At 32.2% G+C, this 17,849-nt stretch overlaps 2 protein-coding genes and 1 long non-coding RNA gene across 3 annotated transcripts; 2 read left to right on the top strand and 1 right to left on the bottom strand.

Annotated features, from left to right (window-relative positions):
* Window positions 1–1,048: 1,048 nt before the first annotated feature.
* On the top strand, window positions 1,049–7,158 carry LOC131665072 (neprilysin-2-like). Its single transcript, XM_058936673.1, has 11 exons — window positions 1,049–1,102; window positions 2,841–2,961; window positions 3,054–3,151; window positions 3,886–3,930; window positions 4,015–4,260; window positions 4,347–4,567; window positions 4,658–4,834; window positions 5,017–5,511; window positions 5,596–5,887; window positions 5,961–6,211; window positions 6,686–7,158. Exons 2-11 carry the CDS (start codon window positions 2,927–2,929, stop codon window positions 7,022–7,024), a joined length of 2,199 nt encoding a protein of 732 aa, XP_058792656.1. The 5' UTR covers window positions 1,049–1,102; window positions 2,841–2,926; the 3' UTR covers window positions 7,025–7,158.
* On the bottom strand, window positions 6,882–11,990 carry LOC131665075 (uncharacterized). Its single transcript, XR_009301991.1, has 3 exons — window positions 11,911–11,990; window positions 10,684–10,735; window positions 6,882–6,998 (listed from the first exon to the last, which is right to left on the bottom strand). It is a non-coding gene; the product is annotated as an uncharacterized LOC131665075 (long non-coding RNA).
* Window positions 11,991–12,144: 154 nt separating this feature from the next.
* Window positions 12,145–17,413, top strand: LOC131665074 (RAC-beta serine/threonine-protein kinase B). Its single transcript, XM_058936674.1, has 7 exons — window positions 12,145–12,570; window positions 13,309–13,576; window positions 13,656–13,884; window positions 13,961–14,158; window positions 14,240–14,510; window positions 14,580–14,816; window positions 15,140–17,413. Exons 1-7 carry the CDS (start codon window positions 12,495–12,497, stop codon window positions 15,472–15,474), a joined length of 1,614 nt encoding a protein of 537 aa, XP_058792657.1. The 5' UTR covers window positions 12,145–12,494; the 3' UTR covers window positions 15,475–17,413.
* Window positions 17,414–17,849: the final 436 nt, after the last annotated feature.

Below are 17,849 nucleotides of genomic sequence, written 5' to 3' on the forward strand. Positions count from 1 at the left end.
GGAGACGATGGGCCGATCAATCTGCGCTTGCGCGATTATTTTTCGCGCGCACCCTCTCTTGATTCGAAAGTGTGTCGTTACAAATTTAGCGAGTAGATGAATTGAGGAATATTAGAATTTTTAATTACCAAACATGATTGCGTATTATAACATTCAATTTTGTTTAATAACCGTTAATAAATTTACCGTGTCATTTTGCCATTCCGTGAGAACTTTTTCAGAGCGCTGAGAAATGGTTCTTCGAAGCATTAATTTTGCCATCGACCCCATTGTATGTTTATGTTTGCTCTCTAAAATCAAATCACTTTAATTTTTTTTTTGGTTTTTCGAAAAATTTTTTTTTCGGTTTTTTTCAATTTTTTTTTCTCACAGTCGGTACGCTAAAAAGATGAGAAACCACACAAAAAAATTTTTTTCCACCCATTCAATAATACTACATAACAAGTATCGTAAATTACATAAAAAAAAAATCTTTTTTTTTTCGACCTTGAAAAATAATTTAAACCGAAAAAAAAAATTTTTCGAAAAACCAAAAAAAAAATTATCGCAGTATTCTACGTGAAACAACAAACATTTTTTCTCCTATAAATTTTTTTCGATTGTTACAATTTGACGGAGATAAAAAATGTTGAAAAAAACTGTCACTTCCAGGAAAAAATGCCCGTGCGCGCGTCATATTTGACGAAAATAAATTTTTGATGAGTGATTCAGATAGGGCTTGGTAATAGCTAAAAAATGGTGTACTTCAAATTTTCGTACGATTTTTTTTCCAAAATTGGCTAATTGTCAAAAATAATAAAAAAATTTCAGAATTTTCAATTTTGCATAATTGTTGCAAAATTTAAAAAAACAATCGATGGCAATCGTGAGTCATATCATTTGAAAGCTCTCCGAAAGACCTTTCAAACACACCCACGCGCGTCTCTGTACGTTAATTTCTACCAGAGATATAAAACTTTGAAGTTAGACTGATTTTGCCCGTGGGGGGGTAAAAGTGCGTGAGCGGCACTGTATTTAGATATAAATATTTTCAGTAAAGCTTCCCTGGCTAGTCTGTCTTACTCGGCCAGTTAATTGTGCTATAGATCAGTAAATTCCGCCTGTAAGTTCTGAAAAATCGCGTTATCATCGATGTGCACAGTTCCGCTACATTCCGTGTGATCGGGCTTTATTTATTCAAATATGCCTCAATGTACAAGTGTCAAAACTGAATTCACGAAATAATTTGTTCTAGCCAATTTATTTTATGAATCCAGCTGACAGGTGTACATTTCGGTAAAATTAGTACTCTGAAATGTATGCGGTATGTCATGATTGTCGACAAGGAAAATTTGAACGCGATAGTTTTTTAATAATTGATATATTGGATGAATTATTATTGAAGAGTTTTATAACAAAACCATTATGAGATAGCGGAACATTAACGGTATTATACAATGTCTACTTTACAATGAATTTATGTTTTTTTATTATTTCTCAAATTCGATAAGGTACAAACTAAATAACGTTGTACAATTTCTTTCTTAATGTCCTGATAAACATTTTTTTACACAAAATATCTACATGCAGTAGTGAATAAATACATTTCTTCATATTTCAATAGGGCTGGGTTCATTTTGTCGATTCCACACGATTTCATTCTACACGAATAGTTTAATTTTGTTTTTTCAACACAATGATTTTTTAATTAAATAAAGAAGATAATATATAATAACTAAACTTTCTATAGAAAATTCGATTGGAAAATTATTGAGCCAAAGTATTCTACATAACACATTTGTACGAGAATAAATAAATATTTGCATGAATGAAATGTTTAGAAATGTTTAGGATTCTGCCCATCATTAAAAAATGATTAAATATACGATGGTCTTGTAGAATATTTTATGTCGATTAATCGTTTTTAATGTTTCTACAGAAAGATACAGTACATATTAGCCGGGTTCGTTTGAGACATACCGATTCTAAGCGTTTTGGTTTTACACGTAATTTTTTATTTTATTCATTTAATATAATGTTTTTTTAATTGGCCAGAATGTCATGTTTATTTCGAGTAGATGTTGTTTCTATACGATTTGATTGTGTACAATTTTTTAAATTTTATTTCCTTAACATAATGTGTTTTTAATCTATCAAAAAAGATAAAATAGCATTTATTAGAAAGGAAGATACTATTGAACATGTAAACTGTCTACAGAAAATTCGATTGTAAAATTATTAGTCCAAAGTATTCTACATAACATATTTCTGCAAGAATAAATAAATATTCGCATGAATAATAATATGTTTAAGATTCTGCTCATTATTAAATAATGATCAAATGCATGATGTTTTGTAAAATATTTCGTGTCAATTAATCGTTTATTAATTTTTCTGTAGAAAGATATAATAACAGATAATATTTCATTTTTTTTTAAAAAACAGTATTTTATTTGTCATATTCAATAGAAAAGCATTACGTTAGAGAAAATTTTAAAGCTTATGTATAATTAACTCACGTAGAACTTTAATATAATCATTACTTAAATAAATTAAATGTTGAAACAATTTTGTAAAATAACAAATTATTATATAAAAGTTCGTATTTCCTAGATAGAATGTTTCTCATGAAAATATTAACATCAGTTAGAACACGCTTATATTTATAAGTGTGTTTTTAATTACCTAACAGTACAATTTTGAATAGTCTACAACCACTTTTGACACGACGTTTTTGTCTGACATAGTCTAATCGACTATTGATTTACGGCAGCCTTAGCAGCCTGTTTATCATAGTAATAAAAAGATATACAATCAATATATTCTTTGTAATCCTAATTACAACTGCTGATATTTGATAGAGTCATGACGAGCGTATAAAAGACGAAAATTCAAAGCGTATTGTCAGTATTTTACTTGTAAATTAGGAGGAAAAACGCTGTTAATAATGATCCTTGCAGTGAAATTAGATAAGACAAAAATGTAAGTGCTTACAGTTGTGATTATATAATCGATTGAGAGCTTATTGATACATAGTCAATCTATATTACAATTTTCTTGTTTCCCATGATTAGAACGAAGAATAAACAATTAACGTTGTCTTCGAATAGATCAATTATTATAATAACAATTGGATTTGCATTATTGAATGCGAGCAGAGCTTCTCCACTGGGTAAGAATTTTGAAATATTCTTTCTATATAGAAATATGGAATTGCGCATTTATTTAATTGCATCATTACATCAGTGTATCCGATGATATAACTGTGTACATGTTAACTTTGTATAAATATTACTTTAACATAGCTTATCTCTACAGATATGCTGTTAGTTAAAATAATGTTGCTTTATTTGATAAGTCATTTTTAAATGCACCCACCACATTATAAAAACAACTAAGCCGACCAAAGTTTCTAAAAAATTTCGAAGATTCTGTTTCTATCTTATTAGAATGTGGAATGGACCATATCCCAAATGAGTTATAGTTAAATGGCAAATTTAACTATATCAGTTTGGAATCAGTACACGTTGTGCGCCTTTTTTGTTCATTATGCTTCTTGACAGTGACAATTTTCTGTTGAATAATTGTAACACCTACACCGTTAGCTAAATGCCCGCACCAGTATACATAAGCCTTGATTGTAAAAATGTATCCAATTGGTATATTTTTTGTTGGCGTTAACGTGTTTTGTTAATTCTAATTAAAACCAAATTAGTTGGTTAATTAAAAATAAGTTTTATAGATTTATTTTGTGTGTTATAAAAAGCTAATTGGTTATATAAGCCACTTACATTTTTAAGCCTTCTTAAGGGCGTTACACGATTATAAATATTTTGCAACAAATTTTTAAGGACTTTTATTTTAACAGGACTGTAACGAAATTCATTAACCTTTTGATCATTTTAGCTTCAAAAATACAAGTTTGTAAAACAGAAGGATGTATGGAAGCAGGTAAGAATATATAATAAACTCATGTCAATAATATCAAACTTGATAATATTATTACCATAAAACAATAACATTTTTGTTAATTAGCCCAGCAAATATTGAAAAATATGGATAAGACTATTAATCCCTGTGACGATTTTTATAAATTTGCTTGCGGGACATTCATAAAGGAAGCAGTTATTCCAGAAGATCAGACAAGTATTTCTCGATTTACCAAAATAATTAATAAAATTCAAGATGAACTAAAGCAAAGTTTAGAGCAGAAATTAGAAAAGGATGATCCTAAAACTTTTAAATTGCTACAATCTTACTATAATATTTGTCTGGATACTGGTACTATTAAAATTTATAATTTTCATAAGCAATGTTTTGCATAGATTTATCGCATTAATAAAAAACAATATTATGCGCACTTTTAGAAAAATTAGAAACATCAAGTATTCAAGAACTGAAAAAAATTTTAATTAACCTTGGAAATTGGCCAGTAGTGGCTGGGAAGTCTTGGAATGATCAGTCGAATTTCGATTGGAAGAAACTAATCTACAAGTTGCGAAAAATAGGCTTCACAAACTCTATCAAATCGATTGTAAAATTCGATATTGATATCGACGAGAAACGTACTAATAAAAATATTTTATTTGTAAGACTAAAATTAAATTAACAAAAATTTTACTGTTAAAATTTACGAAAATTTAATATTTTCTTTTCATATTTGAAATATTTTTGATAGTTGGATCAAGCTGCGACAGGAATCAATCAAAATTACCTGTCGAAGGGCTTAAAAGAAAAAGTAGTTCAATCTTACTACAAATACATGATTGAGCTTGCAAAAATATTTGGGGCAGATGAAAAACAAGCAGAAAAAGAATTGGCCGAATCTTTAAACTTTGAAATTAAACTTGCAAAGGTAGTTTGTTAAAAATTATGTTATTATTCGAAAAGTATACCGATTCAAGTTTGTTAAAATAAGATTTTCCAATGGCTAAATGGCTTTATTGACCTAGATGCCTTAAGCAAATAGTCACATACGTTTTCACATTTTTTAATGTACCGATGACCAGCCATTCTTACGATATTTATTATTTGCAGATTTCTTTGTCAGCAGAAGATCGTAGAAATATGTCGGTAATGTATAATCTTAGAACGCTAAAGCAACTTCAATCTGACTACTCATATATTCCATGGAGCGAATACTTAAATGAATTAGCATCGCCACAATTTCATATCGAACTCACAGACGAAGTAATCGTTAAAGACCTCGGTTTTCTGGAATCTCTATCGCAACTAATTTCGAATACTCCCAAACGTGTTTTGGCCAATTATCTATTCTGGAGAGTTGTCGAAGAATCGGCAGATTACATGAACGACCATGTTCGAAAAGTCAAAGCTAAATTTGAAGTTTCCCTTACAGGCAAAAATAAACAACAGTCACGGGATGTAGAATGTATTACTTACGTATTAAATAACATACCTGTGGCAAGTGGAGCAATGTACGTGAGGAAACATTTTGATGAAAAATCCATAACTGGTGTTAAAAGGATAGTAAATGACGTACGCGACAGTTTTGCAATTATGCTGAAAAAGGTTTGTTGATGCAATTTTTATTGACAATTTTATTGACACAAATCAAGTGAAATATTTGTAAATGTTATAATCCAATATTTGCAGGTGGACTGGATGGATGAAGAAACAAAAACAGCTGCTGAAAAAAAACTCAACTCTGTCCAAACTTACGTCGGTTTCCCAGACGAATTTTTAGACAACGAAAAGCTCGACAAACATTTCGAAAGTCTGAATACTGATGCGGATAGTTACTTGAAAAGCCATTTGAATTTAAATTTGTTTAACTTGGCTTATAAATTGGAACAGCTTAAAAACCCTGTTAACAAATCGAACTGGATTTTTCACAGCCATTCAGCAACAATTAATGCATTCTATGGACCTGTAGAAAATAGCGTTGGTGTGTGTTATTTCGTATATTCTGTTATAATAGAAATTTGTAACCAAAATAGTAACGAAAATGGTACTTTCAGAAATCTCAGCGGGAATTTTACAAGGAGAATTCTTTACGAGCACTAAACCCGCATACATGAATTATGGGTCCATTGGTTGGATCATAGGCCACGAATTCACGCATGGATTTGACGATCAAGGTAGCCAGTACGATAAAGATGGTAATTTGGCCAATTGGTGGAATGTCGAAACGCAAAAAGAATATTCGAAGCGGGCTCAGTGCATCATTGATCAATACAGCAATTACACGATCGAAGAAGTGGGTTTGATTGTAAGTAAATATTACTTTAGCTAAGTGTCGAATTTTTTAATTGCTTCCATCAAAATACAAAGAATGCCGCAAAAAATACGAAAAGAAACTTACACAGTTCTTCAAGTTAACATGATCGGAATATATTTATTAAGTTACCGAATAAAATTTTTTTTGGAGTACATCTGACAAGTCCTCAGGATTTGAGTTCTTGACAATTGAAGGTCATAAAATCACAATTTATTGATTTGCTGTAGTACTCAGATGATTTCAAAATACAATTATTGAGGCTATTTTTATATACACTATGACTCAGAAATTTAAAAACCTTCAAAGCAACAAATCATCCTTATGTAATCTTCAAGTGTTAAGAATTCGTATTTTCAGTACTTTGAGGATATGGTGGACAAACAATTTTCATTTGGAGTAACTGAACGAACAGATGCTATTCAATAAAAACATTTTGTTAATGCTTCTGTTATTAATGATTTTCAGACAAACGGTAAAATTACGCAAGGTGAAAACATTGCTGACAACGGTGGCATTAAGGAAGCGTACCTCGCTTACACAAATTTCGAAAGGCAGAATGGAGAAGAACCTCGTTTACCAGGACTTCCATACTCGCCCCGACAAATGTTCTGGCTAAGCGCTGCTAATATGTGGTGCTATAAATTACGCCCAGAGCTTGTGAAAAATCTTCTCTTTACTAGTGTACACAGTCCTGGCCAATTTCGCATAACGGGATCTTTCTCCAATATACCTGAATTCTCTGAAGACTTTCATTGTCCTGTGGGATCCGCCATGAATCCTGTCAACAAATGTATAATGTGGTAAAATTAGTCATCCTCCACATATACATATTTTCATTTGTCATTAGAGTTTGAATCTAAATTAGCTATAATTTGTAAGTTATAACAAAACTGTTTTTTAGTTTTATATTGAATTGATAAGATAAAATATATGTAGGTTTTATAATACATGGTAAAATTTTATTCTACGTTTTTTGATTTCTCTTATTTCCTATTATTTAAAATCTATAAATTTAAAAAAACAACTAGGAAAATCTATTAGTATATATTAAGAAAAATATTTGCATTAACGTTTGTAAAGTCTATATATTTTTCTAAATAGTTAAAAACATAAGAACATGATTTCTCAAGCGCTTACTCATGACCGTACCAAAATAAATTTTCAAACATTGTATATATCAAAATGAAATATCCTGCTAAAAATATTTAATTTAAAAAAATTATTTGAATATCATTCATAACAAACATATTTCTGTAATCAACCTAATATATTTAAAAAAACATTTGTAGGATGATTTATCTGTTTGAGAATTTTGAATAGTTCGCTTGTGACAAGTTTACTAAAGAAATTCCAGAAAAAAAAGCATTTTATTATAAGCTAAGAAACTGACGTTCTATAAAAAAAATTGAAGCAAGCATTGAGGACGAATTGGAAAAAGACGATTTGAAGTCTTTAAATAACTACAATTTTCCTATAATATTTGTCTTGATACTGATATCTTAATAATTTTACATTTCAAATAGTTTATTAATAAATATTATTGAAATTAATATATTTTTAGAAAAAATAGAGAAAAGATCTAAAGAAATAAAGAGAAATTTTTCCATATGACTAATCGTTTTCTTAAATATTAAACCAACTGACATAGCTTTCAGATTTCATTGACACAAGTTGAACGTAGAAATAGATCATAATTGTACAATTTCAAAGCAATGAAGTAGCTTCAATCCGAGTACATATTACATGGAAAGAATATTTTAATCAACTGTTGTCACCATAATTTCATATCGGATTTTCTGACCAAATTATCAGTAAACTTTCCAGTTTAAAATCATTACCACGACTACTATAGAAAACTTTCAAACGCGTTCTAGCCAATTACATATTCTGGAAAACTGCCACGAGTGAACACTGTACCCGAATAAGCATTTAAGTGAAAAACGCTACAGCCAAATATAAAGCTTCCCTGATGGACACAAAAGTATAAAATCCACGAAGGATACAATGTATCACTGACATGTCGACACACCTTTCCGTACTAACTAGGGCATTATACGTCAGAAAGACTGAATGAAAAAACCAAGGGCGATGTTGAAAATCATGTTCGAATGAGTTGCGCAAGAATTTTGAAGATATGCTAAAAATTATTTTTTATACCGTATTTTGAAGATACTGCTGATAACAGAAAGAACAATCATATATACGTAAACTGAATGGTTAAATATCATTAGATAAACTGGATAGATGAAGAGACACAGCAAGCTGCTCTAAAAAAACTTGCATGATGCAATCCAAAGTAACATTGCGTATTCGGAAAAATTCTTAGATAGCAACGAACTTGACGAGAATTTTGGAACTCGTGGAAAAAAGAACAGTCAGTTTTTTGAGGAATCATAGTTGAATCTGTTTAACTGTAGGCATATCCCAAAACAGATTATAGAACAGCCGTAGATAAATTGAAGTGAATTGTTCGTGGAAATGTAACTATGATTAATGCGTAATATTTGAAGATTATCTAATTAAAGAATAATTAAATTATTAAAGAACATCTAATTCGTAAGTACGATCTTAATGAGAATCCACATCGTAGATGTGGACACACAAGACTTAATTACATGGTTCTATTGGGTGAATAATAAATCAGGAATTCACGCATGGTTTCGACAATTGAAGTAACCAGTACGATATTAACGCTAATCTCGCCAACTAGTTCGATACTCAAACAGAAATGGAGTATCTGAAGAGTATACGGTGAATCGTTGATCAATACAGGAACCACACTGACGAGCATGTAAGTTTTAATGAAAGTATTAAAAATTTGCTAGCTACGAAGATTTTGGTTGGCGTATTCGAATATAATACTCTAAAAGTGTATTACTGGCATAGGTAAATGACGAAAATACGAAAGGAGAAAACATAGCGGACAAACAACGACAGTATGAAAGAAGCTTACTTCGGTTAAGAAAATTATGAGAAACAGAACGATAAGCAACCACGTCGTTTCTGTATATTTAACGTATTTTCAGTTTTATTTCTAAACTGTTCAAAACGATCAGAAAACTTATAAAATCAATTTACATAAAACTGCATACAGAAGCAGATGTCTTTTCTTCTTTTGACTTCCGAACGGCTTCGCGAACTTGCTTTTTAATAACATCTAGCTAATACGAATTCATATCGAGATGTTGCCTACCACGCTTCTGAAATCATAAATTAAGTAGCGATCAGCCACGTGGAGTTCTATTTTGTCTTCGACCTCGGTCAGTAATTTAAACAGCGTCAGTGAGCCTTGTATCGTGCACACCTTCTCTGCAAGTTGCTTCTGATAACAGACTTATTCTCTTGTTAACTTCTCGTGAGATGCAATTTTAGCGCGAATCACCTTATCAATAGCTTGCTCAAAGGACGTGAATGGGAGTTTCGCCGTGCTCATTTTTCACGGATAGATTGTCAGGTAACCGCAAGAACGGCATTTAGATTTCTAAGAGACAGAAGCTTTTCCGTCGACTTGGCGTCCAAATGCGGAGCAACATCGATCAGAACCTTCAGTATGGCAACCATTTCACTTGGTTCGTCGTATCGAATGTCGTAGTTCATTAATGACGTTCGATTCTCGTAGTCGACGGCATTCGAACTTGCCTTATGAGCCAACAACAATCTGATAGTTTCTGAATCCGCCAATCTTATGGCCTCGTGTAGCGTAGTTGTTCTCTTTATTTGGTCATAGGATTTAACTAAGCTACCGAGCTGCAGTATGTTCCACGTCAATTCTGAGCCACCAAAACCAAAGACAGTGGACATTTTGCCGCGATAAGTTTTCTCGCCGTCACTTAGTTATTATTTGGTGATTCTTCCCATACTTTGTCCAAAAATATTCACAATGGTGGAGTGTCCCGACGATGAATAACGGAATACGAACGGTAGAATGCCGTTGCCGTATTTGTTGACAATGTGTATATTAGCACCCTCATCGAGAAGGACTGCAATAGTATTCTTCAATTTTTCAGTCGACATTTTATCGTTGATTGTGATGTCGGCACGCACGACAAGTAACAGTGGAGTGTTTTCGTCATTATCAAGAGCGTCAATGTTGAATCCTGCACCGATAAAACTCCCTGTCATCGGTGCGTTATGGTACTGCGCTGCATAATGAAGTAATGTTGCTTCTAAACCGTCGACCATGTAACATGCGTCCTCTTGACCGTTTAAGTTATATTTTATTACGCTGTTTTCCCTTTCTTTGATGTAAAATAAATAAAAATTATAAGATAATGTTTGCCATTGAATCTCACCAACTCATTTTCACAGTAAGTTTGAAAGATTATTTTTATTTTGTTAACAGAAAAAAATATTCAGTTGTAATAGTAAAAACGTAAAAGATCATTCGTTTTTTATTCTCAGATCATGGTTTTCAGTTAGTGGCAGTGCTAATTTGTAATAAAAATAAGTGTGGATAAACTTACCACGCGATCCAAAACATTGAGTTTCTTGTCGTTGAGTTTGCACCAAAAGAATCTTAAAGAAGAAAAATATCAATCAACACAATTATATTGTATATTGGTAATACTGTAGTTTTTAAATGCAAGCGTAACGTCTTTTTATTTCAAATTCCTTCGTGATTATATAATTACGTATATAACCACGAATATGCATTAAATTACGTAAGTAAGATTGTATTCTGAATAAATACGTATTTTTATAAACAAGAATTATTAGTATTTGAACTCAGAGAATAAAATTAACGTATGAAAATATGTAAAGCGTGTAGTAATGACGCAAATTGAAAATACAATGCACGTAAAATACGTCAACAATGCTGTTGTAAACATCGACAGACGCACTTTTATTGATTATTGCTTTCAAACAAATCAAAATACTATTAATAATTATCAAGCAGTAATAATTAACAGTGCCCTTTTTATGTATATACGGATAATAGAAATATGTAATAGTTCATTACATTTGGTACAAGTGAGACATGCGCATAGATATGCCGAGTATGAACGCATGAACGCCGTTGAATGGGTATATATTTTGATTTTCGAAGCTAAAAAAAAAATGCTGTGAATTTCTATAGTAAGCGGGCGTTTCAAACACTGTAGTTTTCCCAAGTAAGGGATGCCTGTTGCATCTCTCTTGCACCCCCATTCCTATTCTTCCCACGCGCATCTCAAGTGACGCATGCATTCGTTTCAACTGCCCCTGTGCTTTGTTTTCATTGCAATTTCATCGCTTTTCAATTATTTTAATTTAAATACAAACTGATACTTCATTAAATAAATAACTTTTTTATTGTGCAACGGATTCTAGTAACTGAAATAAAGCAAATGGTAATTGAATTCGATCAAACAGCAAACTAGTAGCGATACACAAACAAAGCATCTTTAAAATATTGTCTCCTTGGCGCTGAATAAGGTCGTCAGAAAGAGGAAAACATCCGTTGCAGGTGAGTTCAGGCGGCTAAAGCCTTTTAACTCGTCTCTCCCAAACAAAACTATTGTAAACAATCGATTTCTCTCTCTCTCGCGCGCGTACGTAAACACATCGTTGTTTTTCAGCTGATCGCACGATATATGTGCGAACTCTCCAAGCAGCATCACCGTTGATTTTTACCGACGAATTAGGAAATTCGTGCGTCGAGCGTGTAGAGACGATCATAGCGTACGCGTAAATTCGTAAGGTGCACGAACCATTAGACATCTTAACTTCGTCTTCGTTGATTTCAAGTGACATTCACATGGCGCTTCTCCCGTAGCTGTTTCCGTCTCTTTCTCTCCCCCGACCCTACCAACCTCACCGAAATTGTACGTATAGAGATCGCTGCTTCGTTTGGCTTCGTGTGCGAGGCGAGGCGAGACATAGCCGAGAGAGAGAAAGAGAGAGAGCGCGCGCTGCCCCCTTTTACACTTGAGCGTCGTCGTTGAGCCTTGGTAACATTCATTTTCACTTCCCAAAATAATTTAGTACGTTTTCAAAGCCAATTCGAGTCGAGGAGTCAAGCTTCTTAACCTGCAAAGTTGAAAATTACGAGTGTACTTAAATCCTATGAAAATTGCTGATTGAGAAAAAGAGAACAAAGAATGAGAGACTTATCGTGTGGTCGGCAGTGTGCTAGCGCACGCATGTGACACACGTAAACAGTGTAAGTGCGTGCTGTACCTATACGGTCGAGCGGCAGTTGCGCATTTTCCTGGACGAACAGAGAGCGAGAGTGACGGCAAGCTGAGATAGCAGCAACATCCTCGTCTTCGTCGTCTTCGCCGCGCGGAGGGCTATGGGCGACGCAGCGATGAATGACGCCACATCTAGCGGACAACGGATCGTCAAGGAAGGATGGCTACAGAAACGAGGTAACTCTTCACCGTTGCCAATAACGCTTGGAAGGTGTTGGCAATGATCGTACGTTCAGGATTATAATAACGAGGGTTGATGTGTTATTTCAATTGAAAAATGCTGTTGCTGATAGTCTTTTTTATACCGGATACCGTTGTTGTGTTTCATTAAGAGGTGCTCAAAATGCGGTCTTTGTCTGAAACTCAAGGATTTTATACTCTGTAACTTTCATTATGATTTTATTCTTTTGGCTTTGTTTATTCAAAGACAATGCATTGTTTACCACGGTTAATATACTATCAAGCAAGTTTTCTTTTGAAGAATTTCAAGTGGTTGAATTAAAAACAATAGTTCAGCTATTTTATTGATAGTAATAAAACTTAAATATTTGTTGTTTCTTTTATACAAAAATTACTAACAAATTATTTTATTCTTTTTAAAAGAACAATATTCTATTTTGTATTCTGTAAAATTTAATCTGTTACTTCTCGCATTGCTAATCAGCTGTGATATTATCAATGAATAGTATAGATAATTTGGCATTCAAGATACTTATATCCATCACAGTTGACTAATCTTCCCCTGTTGTGTTAGTTTATTTAAAATAGTAACATTTCTTACATAATGTATTTTTCCAACATCTCATTGAAAAAATATATCAGACAACAAGTTACATGTTTTAGCACATGGAGTATTGTATATATTTATTTTCACTTATGCAAACATTTTATTTCACATTTTTTTTATTATTACAGGAGAGCACATAAAAAACTGGAGATCACGATATTTTGTATTACGAGATGACGGAACATTAGTTGGTTTTAAAACAAAACCAGACCATTTGATGGCAGCTGCAGCAGCGCCATTGAATAATTTTACTGTACGAGGATGTCAAATTATGGCTGTTGACAGACCTAAGCCTTACACATTTGTTATAAGGGGTTTACAATGGACAACAGTCATTGAAAGGACGTTTCATGTTGAAACAGAAAAAGACAGAGAAGACTGGGTTAATGCTATAAAGTAATTTTTATTTTTCTCTATTCAAACATATATTTCTCAATTTTTAATTTCAATTAGACTTAGACTTTTTCTTCTATAGATATGTAGCAGATAAACTTGCAAATGAAGGGCCTGCACAATCAGGTCAACCTCCATTGCAACAATCTTCTTCTTCTGAAGATGTTGATATGGAATCAACAGAAGGAGGAAGATCTGACTCAATGAATTCTTTAGGGTTAGTACCTAATGATGGTAGTATTGATGAACTTTCAGCAAAGTTCAGTGTTCAAGGAACATCAAATAGCAAAGGTTCTGGCAAAAAGAAAGTTGTAAGTAGATTCGCATAAAATACTTTTGCTATTTTTATAAATCCCTAGTTTCTTATAAATTTTCATGCATTTTCAGACTTTAGAAAACTTTGAGTTTTTAAAAGTTTTGGGTAAAGGCACATTTGGTAAAGTTATCCTATGCAGAGAAAAGGCGACAGGTCATTTGTATGCTATTAAAATTTTAAGAAAAGAGGTAATTATTAGAAAAGACGAAGTAGCGCACACATTGACAGAAAACAGAGTTTTAAGAACTACAAGTCATCCATTTTTAATAGTAAGTTGCAATAAATCTGTTGTGTTTTATAATCTAATATATACTTCTATATAAATTAACGACATTTTTTCTTGTTTTCAGTCATTAAAATATAGTTTCCAAACTGCCGATAGACTTTGTTTTGTGATGGAGTACGTCAACGGTGGCGAGCTATTCTTTCATTTGAGTCGGTCGCGTATTTTCACAGAGGACCGAACTAGATTTTACGGTGCCGAAATCATTTCAGCACTTAGTTACTTGCATTCCCAAGGAATCATTTATCGAGATTTGAAACTTGAAAATCTCTTACTTGATAAAGATGGTCACATAAAGATTGCAGATTTTGGACTATGCAAAGAAGATATAACGTATGGTAAGTATTTAAATTACTACAGCGAATGGAGCGTATAAATGCTAATTAAATGTGTTTGAACTCTTATAGGAAGAACAACGAAAACATTTTGCGGAACTCCTGAATACTTGGCACCGGAAGTATTGGAAGATATTGACTACGGCAGAGCCGTAGATTGGTGGGGTGTAGGAGTAGTCATGTATGAAATGATGTGCGGAAGACTTCCATTTTATAACAAAGATCACGAAAAACTTTTCACCCTTATCCTTGTAGAAGCTGTAAGATTTCCTAAAACTTTAAGTCCTGAAGCTAAAGATATGTTGGGAGGTAGGTTTATAGTTTTAACACACACTGATATAATCAATTGTTGCTTACGAAGTACCGTGTCAATTTATTTTATCGATCTTGTGCTTGTTATATGAGTAAATATAAATAAAAGTATTATTACTTACTCATTGCTATTAGTCAACATTAAAATTCGCTATGAGCAGATAATTACTTGATGACAAATATTGAATAGATATAGTAAAGAAATGTAATAAATAAATTTTTTTAATTCATGGGCAAAATTGTAATTTATATTTTTAGAAAAGAAAATTAATTTATTTCAACCTTAATTACGATTTAATAATGATTTATTCATCTTGTAGGTTTACTAATAAAGGACCCAAATAGAAGACTAGGCGGAGGGCCAAACGACGCAAAGGAGATAATGGAGCACGCGTTTTTCTCATCGATAGACTGGAATGACTTGGTACAAAAGAAGATCCCACCGCCATTCAAACCGCAAGTAACCTCGGACACGGACACGCGTTACTTCGACAGCGAGTTCACGGGTGAAAGCGTGGAATTAACACCACCGGATCAGGGATGCCTCGGTAGCGGCCTCAACTCAATCGCCGAGGAACAAGAACATTTCCCGCAATTCTCATACCAGGATGGCTCGGGTGCCAACTCGTCAGTATCAATGTCTCACAATCCGTGACAGCCCCGGACTCTCGTTATCTTTTTTGTACATTTTGACGATTCCTGATTATTGGACACTGCCCGTCTCCAATTCCTTTTCGTTGTTTTTTTTTGTAATTTATTACTAGACCGTGGAAGTATTAACGTCACTGCTTTTTTTGGAAAAAAATTTCGTAGGTTTTTTGTAGGGAAAACTAACGTATTTTTATCAAAATTTTCGAAGACGGGTAGGAATCTTTTTAATCGGGTGCACGACAATGATCAATCAATCAATCAATGGTGTCGCCTTTTACATGTCTGTGATGCTCGAACAGCTCATGATAATTTTTTTAACGAATATAAAACGATGTTAACATATCTCATACAATAACCTGGCAGGCTCAATTATATTATTAACTTCTCTTGACGCGCGAAAAAGAGTTGTCTTAAAATCTTTTCTTTCAATCGATACTGACTCCGTTAGTAGTCTGTACAATGCATAATTTATTGCGCGTCATTTTCGTTGATTATATAGATTTTAGATAATACGTTATCAATTGATGCTGATCAATTTTCATTTTTTCTCATTAGTGAGTATGATTTGTAATGCTGTTATAAAGTAAATTCTTTTCGAATTTGTACCTACTATGTACACTTACACACAGTTGATTGAAATCGATTCTGCCACAAATTTTTAGTTATAATACTTATATACATATACATATACATATATATATATAAATTATATAAATTTGTATAAATTATATATATTTATATATAATTGTATGTATATGCACACGTTTTATTGTTTATCTTATTTTCTTCTTTCAAAGCGATTTATTTGTCAAAGTTTTAAGACTACTCTAATTTCTTGATAATAAATTAATGAACTGTTTTAATGATAATTTTTGTCTGATGAATGATGACGTTGTTTTGCGTTTTACTGGGAAAGCGAAAAAATACTGCTTACGTGATAAAGGTCATGGCTGCAATCGAGTTATTTGTACATTAAGAAAGTTTTACGCGAAAAAGCCTTTTACAAATAAAATTTATAAGTAAATATGCTCATAAGTATCAGAACTGAATGCTGGTTTCTTTAATTTCTTTTACCATCCTTATCCTCTATAGTTCCTCTCTTATTATTATCAGTTTGGTTTTAGTATTTTCCAGCAAACGTTATTTTTGCATGGTTTGTAGACTTAATAAAACTCTTGTAATTTGTTTTGCAAGTTCAATAGTGTATCAAAACGTAGAGTGACAATAGTAGCTAGTTGAAACAGAAAAATTAAAAAGAATACGTTGATTTTTTGCTTCTAGAAAGTCGTAGCACCAGAACATAACAGCGTTGGCGAAGCTGCCGTTTATTGTGGTGGCGCATATCAAAGGCGGTGGTGGTGAATTCTAATGTAAAAAATCGTTTTCCACTCGAGACTTGTTTACGTTTTACGCTCGAGTGAGAGAAAAATCCTTCGTGTTAGGGCTGAAAGGCTCTAGACACACTGTATAAAAGATTTTTTTGTATTCTAAAATTGTGTACTGATAATAAAATTAAAAAACTTTTTTTATTGTACCTGTAAAGTTCATTTTAGTCAAAGATTATTTTATTGAAAGTTTTATTGAAACAAAGAAAAATTTAATATAATTTTCTTTTTATTTTTAATCTCGCATCTATTTAGATTTATTCCGATATTTAAGATATGATTTATTATAAAGTAACTAATATGACCATTCGTTGCAAAACATCTTTTAAGTTATAAACAAACTAATTTATTTGAGCAGATATGACAATTTACATTTTCAAACTCTGTCAATGATCTTGCTCTCTTTGTCACGCTTGCTTCAAATCCAAGTGAATTTTATTGTAAACTATCATTTTCTTCAATCCATAGCCCAGTCTATGAAAATCTGATCTTTCTGATTGTATTGGAATGAATTTTTCTCTTCCATTACACCTGGTTGAGTCACTTATAATCTGGATTAGAACTATGTATAGAATATTGAGTAATTTCTTTTGTAAATCTTAAGATGGTACATTGATTATAATCTTTTCTAGTTATATTTATGCACCACCATTTATACTTATAATTTATGAAAGAAAACATATTTTTTAAATTAAAGTAGCCCAAAAAAAAAAACAGTTCTACTTTAATTAAGATTTAACGATTTGCGCAGACATCTGAAATGACATTATTATAATATATTTTTATTATTTTTGCTATCTGGAAATAAATCTTTCAACAATATACTACGGATGTATTGCCTGTTTTTTGAGTGATCAATAACAACTGCAGTATTCCCATAGACAATGCAAAATGTTTTGTTGTGTTTAGCGCTTTAAGTGATGGAAATACCATGAATGTTATCTAAAAGTATTGAAATAAAATGAATTTCATTTTACTTTATTTGCAAATTGCA

The sequence above is a fragment of the Phymastichus coffea genome, unplaced genomic scaffold (genome assembly GCF_024137745.1).
Source record: "Phymastichus coffea isolate CEN01 unplaced genomic scaffold, Cenicafe_Pcof_1.1 PCOF00047, whole genome shotgun sequence".
NCBI lineage: Eukaryota > Metazoa > Arthropoda > Insecta > Hymenoptera > Eulophidae > Phymastichus > Phymastichus coffea.